Source organism: Rhagoletis zephyria, unplaced genomic scaffold (genome assembly GCF_001687245.7).
Source record: "Rhagoletis zephyria isolate East Lansing unplaced genomic scaffold, Rhagoletis_zephyria_1.1 Rzeph_scaffold_00312, whole genome shotgun sequence".
Classification (NCBI taxonomy): Eukaryota; Metazoa; Arthropoda; class Insecta; order Diptera; family Tephritidae; genus Rhagoletis; species Rhagoletis zephyria.
The window spans coordinates 162,969-173,769 of NW_016157396.1; the positions used below are offsets into that span (position 1 = coordinate 162,969).

Consider the following 10,801-nt stretch of genomic DNA (forward strand, 5'->3'; position numbering starts at 1 on the left):
AGATAGAAGAAGAAAGATTAAAATATAGGTAGTTGTAGAGAAAAAGATATATGTAGATAGAGGCACAGAGACTCAATCTGAGAACTATTTCGGGATTTTAGAGCTTTTCGGGATTCTTGGGACTTATCGATACAATAATCGATATTTTGTCGGTTTTTTTATCGATTTTGTTTACGAAATTTTTATCGATAGTTATTGATTTTTCTATCGATATTTTCGGAACTTATCGATATAATGATCGATATTTTTATCGATTTTGTTATCCATATTTTTTATCGACCTTGTTATCGATATTTTGATTGATTTTGTTATCGATTTTGTAATCGATTTTGTTTTCGACGTTGTTATTGATTTTATTATCGATATTTTTATCGATTTCGTTATGGATTTTGTTATCGATGTTGTTATCGATATTTTTATCAGTTTCGCTATCGATCTTGTTATCGATATTTTTATCAATTTTGTTTATTTCTATCGATTTTGTCGTATTTTATCGTGTTATATTTTTTCGTTCTGTTCGATATTTTTAATCGATATTGTTACGATTTTGTTATCGATATTTTTACCGGTTTTATATCGATACTTTTATACTTTTATCGATTTTGCTATCGATGTTGTTTTCGCTTTTGATGTCGATATTTCTGTTGATTTGTTATCGATTTTGTTATCGACTTTGTAATCGACTAAGTTATCGATTTTGTTATCGATATTTTTATCGAATTTTTTATCGATATTATTATCGATTCTGATATCGATATTTTCATCGATTTTTTTATCGATGCTTTTAGCGATTTTGCTATCGATATTATCATCGCTTTTGTTATCGATATTTTTTTCTTAGTGTGTGCTTTCGTTTTTGATTTGGATATGTTCTTAACCATACCACGTATTCTACGTTTAAATTTAGCGGCTGTATCTCCGATACAGCCTGCAGACCAAGACGAAGGCGCTGGACTGTTCCTTTTTTTTATTTGTTCATTAAAAAGTTACAGAGCGAAAAAGAAATAAGAAAGGCCCAAAAAAAAACCAATATATATAATACCACAGGCATTTTTTGTCCATGTCATCAAATCTGCACCGTTCGTTCGATTTTCGAAAATGAGGTGTCAAATGAAAGAGATTGGACTGGAAGATGCTAGGACTTTCCGTTGATTTTTGGCAGTTTATGTTCGGCATTTTTTTATATGAAAACAAAGCGGAGCACCGTCAATAAAAAAAAATTTCCAAAAATCAACGGTAAGTCCAAGATACTTAGAATTTGCAATTTGCTTGCTAAAATTTAAGGGGCTACAAAACTGAATACCAAAATTTTGTCTAAAGATTCTGATCAAGTAGTTAGAAACTTTGGTCAAACTTAGTAGAATTTTCATTATTTTCCACAAATTCTGAATTTTGGATTTGTATCGTATTTGTTAATTAACCAGCTATACTTTCACAAAAAAATAATAAACATTAAATAAAATATATAAAAATAGCAAAACTAAAAAGTCCCGCCCTAGTTTTTATTTGGTTCGCTGTATGTGTATCTCTACAACCGATTAATCAATATGAACCAAACTCAGTACAATTATACAATAGGCGACTTATACAAATTCATAAGCGGTTCTAAATGGTTTGACTAAACTGCTGGAATGTTCTGACAAGTAGGCTTCGGTAGAATAAAATACATATCAGTGTCCACGAGAAGTGCACCAAAATGGCGCTTTTATGCGCTAATTGATTCCTGAGCGTTAGGTAAGGTAGCACTACAACCAACCAACCAGTACAATTATTGACATTGGTACAAAAAAGCTATATGTTGAAAATTATCGAAATCGTACTAAAATTACGCTCACTTTCCACTAGCAAAAAAAACGCCAAAAACGTTAATAGCGGTTGGTGGGTTGCTTTAAAACGTTGCACCAGGTTGCATTTCGTATTCTAGCAGCTGAAGGAACGTATTCTAAAAATTTCAGACATGTGCTCACGATTTGAAAAAAAAAAAATCACAAAAAAATTCGAAGTTTCTGAGAAATGCCCATATGGAAGAAAATACGCAACACCCTCCACAAAAAAAAAATCTAAAACATTAACGGTAATTTTTAACGACCTGAATTTTTAACGACTTTTTTATATGAGAATTGAAGTCGNGAGAAATGCCCATATGGAAGAAAATACGCAACACCCTCCACAAAAAAAAAATCTAAAACATTAACGGTAATTTTTAACGACCTGAATTTTTAACGACTTTTTTATATGAGAATTGAAGTCGTTTTTTTTGCTAAAAATTACTATTTATACTACAATTGAATGGGCTACAATACAAAACTGCATATTCAAAAATTTTCTAAATACTTTAATTAATAATTTTGAAATTTTGATGACAATTTTTTGAAGTCTGCTTAATTCTTTCGCAATTTGTGCAAGCTTTTAAACTGTTATTATTGTGGTTTCTGTTATAGATTTAATTATATTTTTAATGAAAACTATTAAAAATAAATAAATAAACATAATTTGCAAATAATATCATTTTGAATTTCGTTGCATCTGTATGTATATATGATCTACATTTTCGTCTCATATATTTTTGTGATAAACCGTACCATTCGGGTGAAAAATTCGAATTTATGTCACCTTTTACTTTGAATCATTTTTTTGCAGGCGGGGGATCGGCATTTCATTCATAATGGTGTTCGCAACACTCGTAGCAATTTTCAGCTTTATGCGAATTATTGTAAGCTTACCGTTATGTATTTATTGAGCCAACTTGACTGGGCTACCTTTATTTTTTTATGAATTCGGATGTTAGTCTTTAGTGGAATTTTAAACTAATACTTTTGGTTTTTTAAGTAAAAGTTTATTTTTAAATGAATTTAATTTTTTTATAAAGTACTTTATTCACAGGCCAGCATTTTTTCCCTTTAAAAACACGTAACTTTTATCGGAAACTTTTTTTCTAGAAAAACATTCAACCTGTAAATCACATCTAATCTCTAAATCGTCCTAAATTTCTCTCAGCTCTCACCTTCACACGGAAGTAGTCTTCCGATAGAATGTTTTGTTTTTCGATAAAAAAAATTTTGTATGTAATCTTAGTCTTTCTTTCGTAGCTGTGGAAATCGGGCAAGTGAAATTAGTTTATTACATTCCTCCGTCTAGAACGTGAGTTTGAACTTATAAAGTATTAATTCATCCAACTCAGTTATTATTTCTCAAATACCTACATATGTACCTAGGTATACCAAAAATAATTCTTTTTTCATAAATGGGGTATTCCAATGAGGATTTCGACGAGAATAAGAACCAAAGGTATTGTGCGGCTTGACCACAATAAAGGAAAAACCATTCGTTGACCAGTTAGAGATTTAAGATCTGTGGTAAAAAAAAACACGTATGTCCCATTTAAACGAATGGACTTCCGATCTGTTTATCGCATTACCGATTGTAAAATTCAATGATACGTTTTTTTTGTTTGAAATATGAAAAGGAAATACTGTTAAAGGGGAAAAAATAACAATTGATTAAGCGGAAGTGATCAGCCGCAGAGCAGTAATTTTCACTGCGATTATGTAGAGAATTTCTTTCTGTACAAAACGATATACTCTGGTTATAATTTTAAAAGTCTGCTTTTGATCAATAACAGCTTTACCTCTGGATGGAGTTTTGGCAAATTGGTAGTTGATACTCGGTACTCGATAAAATTTTTAACTGTGAACTCCTTTTCAGCTTGGTGTTGGTAATCTGGCAAATTATATAATTTGATTCTTCTTACATGGAGAAATTATAAAAACTGTTCAGTTTTGAAAAAATCGGTTTGTACCTTAGTTTTAAGCAGAAAAGCTTACATCTGAAAGATGGTCACAATCGGAATATAATAAACTACTTAGTTTTGTAATAACACGATTTTTTTTTTTAATGCCCGACTTTGTCATTTGTCATTTTTGCCATTTAATGTCTAGTAGAAATCCAGCATAAGTCATTTTTTATGTCAGTACTTTTTTTAAGTACGACTTTCTTCGGGCATAAGAGCGACATATGAAATAATGGTCGTGTACATCTATACTTGGGGTGTAAGAGCACGCGTATCGTCAATTGCCATTTAAAATTAATAACTCTGATTTTATGGACAATTATATAATATATATAAGCGCGCATAAATAAAGTGTATCGCTAAAACTCCATAAAAATGTTTAGCGTAGATATGTATGCGTTAAAAACGCCTAATAAGTACATCCGCTAACGATATATGAATACATATATTTAGATATATCACCCGCAACCGTATTCGTTACAATTATTGTTGCCATCAATGACTATTGGTATCATAACAGGATTCCTTAACTGAATGTATTTGTATCTACCTTCGTTATTTGCATTGTCTCTTTATAAATATAAATTTAGCTTCAAGGCTAAACAAACAAGATGGATTTAATTATGCAAACATTTATATCACTTTATATTTCCAGTAAATTCCGAATACTTTAACCGTTAACCTTAACCGTTAGCTAATCGCATGGCATTTGATTTTCAAGAAGTATTCTTTTCTATATGAATGATAATAAAAAATCATTTGAGAGATTTTTATTAGAATTCAATGTTTTCGTTTTTTAATCTAAAAGTAGCTTGCGTCCTTTTCTGAATCTATGGCTATACGATCGTGGGTAATGCGCCTAATTGTTAAACAGCAAATTAAACTCGATTAGAAAACATAGAACTTATGAAATCAATTGCATACGAATAATACTATATGGGCATTCCCATGGTGGCGCACGTGACAGTCGTACGATTTCAATGTGATACAAAAAAGGAATACCATTTGTTTTCTTTAACTTTTTTGGGCCATTGTATAGCACATAATTAGCTCTATATTTAATCGAAAAATGAAATCAATCGAATTGCTTAATCCTGAAATATAAGCATTTAAAGAGAGTGTCGTTACGTGACAAAAAATGGAAGTTGATTTTTTCTTTTCTTACAAAATCGCAAAACTCTGCGAATTGTGGATGGCTATTTTCATGAAACTTATTTTAATATGATTTGGAGCAATTCTAGTTGTTTTTAGAGTTTTTTGAATTAATGCAAATTGTTTCAATTCTCTTTTACAACCCCAAGTGTGAAACGTGACGTGACGTGGCGTCACGTGACATAAATTTCCATCGTTATATTTTTGTTAATATTGCTTTTAAATGAATTTTCAACGCAAATAAAACATGTATTTTATGTAGAATATACTTTATATTTTGACTTCAGCGCCAATTCAGGGTCAATTTATTAGAAATCTATGATTTATTATGTTTCAACCACATACGCCAAATTCGAACCAAATCGGGCCATAAATACGGTTTTTCGAAATATCTCGACCTTGCCATCACCTATGAAGACCATTTTATGCAAACATGATTCTACTTACATAGCCAGTATATATTTTAAAAAGCAGAAAAATCGGCCCGTAAATACGTTAGATATAAAACTTTTATTTTTTTTTGTCGTGGTGGACCTTCCGCTGGAAACACCCATATGTGTATAATAATATGCATACATGCATGTTTGCACACTGAATTTGCGTAACTTTACGAATATTCAACTAATGTACATAAGTAAATGCAACATTGAGTTCAAATTACTCTAACGAAATTACATACACTTAAAAATTCTATATTCAAAAACACAAGACTAGAGCATTTACTTTGTGATTTATGCTTTAATTACTCGCTTAGAGTTGAGGATTATCTAACCCCTCAAGAATTGCCATTTCTGGGACGCATCCCATTTTTTTTACATAAATGTTTTGGGGATGCTTAAAGAACTGCAGGAAATCACCCCATATTGGAGTATTTACAGATAAGTATTTTTAATCAAATGCTCATAATTATAAATGAAATTATAGTTCAAAAACTAAAACCCCCTATTATAATTGCCATTCGTACTGTCATCAGGTATGTAACTTGAGAATAGAAATCTTTTAGGCGCATCAATATTACATAGTTACATCCCGAGCTAATAAAGGGAAGGTAAAAAGAAAGCAACTGCTAAAAATTCAATGTTCTTCAGAAAGATTATGAATAAATACAATCCTACGTAGTGCCAAATGAATGAGTAAAAACTTTGTAAAAACTACTTTATAGGTACAAATTAAAATACTTCAGATGATATGATGAGCTTGAAATATTATTTGGGAGATACCATAGGGGTATTCACGATCCAGTGCATACTGTCTATCATGGTGCATAGATGGCATAAATAGCATGATTGGCTAAATTTAAGAAACCACAACAAAATTATGCAATCATGCTATCTATGCACCATGTCTAGCATGGACATGCATGCACCGGATCGTGAATACCCCTCATAATTTCCTAAATGTTAAAATACAAAGCATCCACGTTGTTGTTATAGTATCTTCTAAGAGCATACAGATCGCCAAAAAAAGTTTTTGGGAAATCTGCTGGCGTGACATTGTCCAGAAAAAACTCTGGGTCGTTCCGAGTACGTACATCCGACTACCATGGGTACGTACAAAATATTAGGATCTTCATTCTGGTTGTTGGTGTTTCCGACAGGGTAGGAGTATGATGTATTGTGGTACGATTTTCCGTCATCCCTTGTCAAATTAGTTTTGAAGATATACTGGTTTTGGCGGTTTATATAAATATAACCACAGCAGGATACAATTCCCAAGGAAGTTGCGTAAGCAGGACATATTAAACTGCTTTTATTTAGAAATAGGGAACAACTGATGTTTTGTATTTTTAAACTTAGAAATTTAGCGATAATTTTTAATAGTTTTGCCAATCAACATACACAGTAGAAAATTTTAAAAGTATATAATTCAATATACATACATATGTATCATATGTCCATACAGAAACCTAAATGTTTAAACAATTGTGAAAATAAGGGAAATAGTATTAACTAAATAAGGAAACCAACTGAAACTTAATTCGATATTTTAGTTGTACATGTTATATTCAAGTTGTTTAACTTAGTTGGCAAGCACATTATTTATATGTATTACAACCAATTCGTTTTGAAATCCTCTTCTCTTTTCTGAGCTTTGCACAAGCTTTAATTTTTATGTAGCAGCTTCTCGTCAGCTGTTTATAATATTAATTATTCATAAATTTTTAGTAGTTAATAATAGCAAAGTACAAATGAATAGGTAGCCGAGTTTACGTATTATGAGCATTATTTGCTCGCATATACGAGCCGTACTAACGCATATTCGTGAAAAGTGGGGAAAATTAAGTATTTCAAACTTAAGAAGGTTTAGAATAAATTACGTCTTATATGTATTTCATGAATTCGTGATATAAAAAGGTTGTTGATTCGTTATGAGCAATATATAAGTGATTGTTTTAGGCAAACGAAAGAAATTTAGAAATTAAGAGTATCCAGCACTAAAGGTTTACAAAGCAGTATGGACTAACGTAATCCCCTTTGTACTTTTGCCTCAAATGCAATTACATTTAAAATAGTAAATTATTAAAAATATGCATAGCATCAGCAAATTTTGATTATGATTCTTCTTCATGATGCTTATGATCGATACGAACTTAAGTTTCTCTGTTTTTTTCGCTAGCACAGTACTTCTCTTTTTTATTAATAAAATTGATTATAAGTATCGCACTGGACATCGTTAATTGATATTAACAAAAAAAATAATATAAATAAAACGAATAACAAATGTTCAAATATATATAAGCAGAATTCAGCTACTTACCTTTGGAAATTTTGACGCTTTACGTAATTCTCACGAACGAATTCAATTATCTGCTTTTGTGTTTTACCACTGTAACTGTAAAATTTAATACGATGGTTTACCTTAGTTATATTAAAAAGATTACTACATTTAACTTACCGGAAGGAACTGCCACGCGAGAGAACGCGTGCCTTTCGTCTGGGCTGATTCTGCACTGCAGCACAGCGGAAGAAACCATGATTTTCTACGCATTTCTTCCAAAAGTTTTTGCACTCATTACGCCCCTCAAAGAAAAATTCCACAGTGTCTTTATAATAACCCTGAGAAAATTTAGAATGTCAAGAATTACACATACTACATGTGTATGTACATGCACACGAATAATCTATGGTCACCACCACTTACATATCCTTCGGGATGTAGTTTTACTAGGAATCGTTTGCGCTTGAACGATATCTTTCGTATTTTCGCCCATGAAAAGGTATTGATGCGTGTGATATTTTGGAAGACAGCAATGCCCATATGAGCTACAGCTAAGTTAAGTGGAACGCCCTCTACATCCTTCGCTGGATGCATTTTCATTCCATATAGTTCACAGCGTCTAGCCGTTTCCAGAAGATTCAAATCCGCCTCAGCAGGGGACTGGCCGCTATCAAAGTCAAATAAAATATAATTAAACCGGAATACTCATATATTAAAATAGTTTCGATATTTTATCTGATTGCTTACAAAATGGTTTCCTATATCCGAATAAAGTCTGCGACATCGACACAGATTTTTGTAAAAACACGATGTTTTGCAACAAAATCGAGTATTCAAAAATCGATATAGTCTAACAAAACATAGGGAAAGCGTCGTCTTCAATAACTGTTCGTCAAATTGGACATAACGCTTTTGTATAAGTCTTATCTGCATGCTTTTTAATACGTTTAAAACATTGCTGCAAAACCTTAAAATATTTCCATGGAACCATGGCGAACAGGTGAGGTAATAAAAAAGCTTTCTCGCTTTATTTCTTGACATTCGGCTGCCTTATAGTCAAATTTTAAAGGCAATTTTTCAAATAAGACAGTGTCGAAATCTTTCTTCTCGCTCTAATTACTTTATATGGTATAATTCCGCCATNAATTTTTCAAATAAGACAGTGTCGAAATCTTTCTTCTCGCTCTAATTACTATATGGTATAATTCCGCCAATGCATGGAACAAACAAACGTTGCAGTTCCTGTTCGCAGCATGTTTTGAGTTTTATCTTCAGTTAAAATTTCTGCATTATCATCACTTGCTTCACTATATCCGAACTGTGGATTTCGTTTACGAAGGCGAAGCAAACATGCGGTACGAAATAGTTATGTAAAAATATGTAAAATTTTACCTACTCTCATACTTCTAAATTTGAACGTATACTCGGTACAAGCAGGTGGGATGAATGGCTCAATAAACAGGTGAAGTAATAAAACAGCTTCTAGCTTTATTTTCTGGCATATTTTATAGGCAAAATTTCAAATAAGGCAGTGACAAAATCTTCTTCTTCCACGATGGGTGGGATGCATGCCATAACACCATACGCAATAATTTCCATTACTTGGACATTAAAAAGCAGTTTCAGAAGTGAACTAGTGTCATTTTATTATTATTTTTTGTAAAAGGTTATAATGCCACCAGTGCATAACTGCGTAAGGAGGGGTGGTGGGCGAACGCGGACCGCCACGACGCTGGGCACTTTCAAAGTTGTATACTTACAAATCCGTCCATTTAACTTGTTCATGTACTACATTTTGTCAAATGTAACTGGGTGACTACATATGTGCACTATTTTGCAGTATTCCTCAATTTTTAAGTTAAAAAGTTGGTCTTATTGCTCAACGAGAAAGCAAATTTGTGTTATTTCACATTCTTCCTTTGGCTACTTAATGCACATTTATGAAGGTAGGACAGTGGTTTAAGCTTTTTCTATTCCTCTTTGATTCTATTTCTAGCTCTTCATTTATTTTTAACGTTTTAAGTTAATTTCTCTTTACATATTTTTGCGGATATAGTGTAGAAAACTTAACGCGCAATCATTTTATACATTAATCATTGTATTAAACATGCATGCTTGCCTAGCCTACTTTAATTTGCTTTGATTTACTTTGAAAACTTGTTTGGCCTGATGGCGGCTTTGAACGCTGTCAAAGCAACTTGCTTGTGGTTTAAAAGTCAAGCCTGTTTCCTTAACGTTAGGAATTACTTTCCCACGAAATTCCAGAAAATTAAAATAAATACATATAAGTGCATACATATCGTTACTTTAACATAAAAAGGCCCTATCTCAAATCGTCGCTGAAATACAAAAGGTCGTAACTGAGTAAAAATCCAAAATTCCCTTGTTGATTGATTATGATGCATTTCATTCAATTATAAGTCCCCACATCATTTTAAGGCAATACAAAATTATAGACAGTTAGGCTTTTTTGCACTTCAGCGACTATATGAGCTAGGGCCTTTCCAACTTATCACTCTAAGTTAGCGATATGTTAAATAAATCATCGATGTCTTTGCAAAACCGCCCATCGACCAGTTGCGAAACCGCCTAAATCGCCGTTATGGCAAAAATGAGATTTGGTAACCCTGAACTTCAGGCATTGAGATTTATGTATAAAAATCGTTAAATATTATTTGTAAAATAATAGCTAGAGATGCTTTCCATTTCCAGACAACCGGTCAGGTACGAGCATGATTTTTAATTTCGACCAAACTCAAATACATTGTTTGTTGGGCCAAATAATGAGACACGTATTTTTTCTTTTGCCTCGGAAAAATTTTTCGGCCGAATTAAACGCGATTTTGTTTTTCAGGCAAAAATCGACTTTTCGAATTGACAGTGAGAATGTTTTTTTAAAATGCCCATAACTTTGTCAAAATTTAATAGATTCCAACAATGTTTTTACTCAACAGTCTGTATATATGTATGTAATATATCAGCAAAAAGTACAGCCGTGATCATTTTTTGTGTATCAAATAGATATTAGAACACACTTTCCACCATACAGTTTCGAAATACAAAATCACATTTTCCCGCTTTTTATAATAGAAACTGTATGGTGGAAAGTGTGTTCTAATATCTATTTGATACACAAAAAAT

At 32.1% G+C, this 10,801-nt stretch overlaps 1 protein-coding gene across 4 annotated transcripts in view; it reads right to left on the reverse strand.

Moving 5' to 3' along the window:
* Positions 1–10,801, reverse strand: part of Cdep (Chondrocyte-derived ezrin-like domain containing protein) — a 306,470-nt gene that overhangs the window by 156,279 nt on the left and 139,390 nt on the right. For 3 of the 4 annotated variants that reach the window (XM_017610410.1, XM_017610411.1, XM_017610408.1), the window contains 3 exons: positions 8,084–8,327; positions 7,838–7,998; positions 7,700–7,774 (listed from right to left, as the gene is read on the reverse strand). The exons of the other annotated variant lie outside the window; for it this stretch is intronic. In XM_017610410.1, the coding sequence (XP_017465899.1) occupies positions 7,700–7,774; positions 7,838–7,998; positions 8,084–8,327 (480 nt within the window). The remainder of the gene's footprint in view (positions 1–7,699; positions 7,775–7,837; positions 7,999–8,083; positions 8,328–10,801) is intronic. 4 annotated transcript variants of the gene reach the window in all.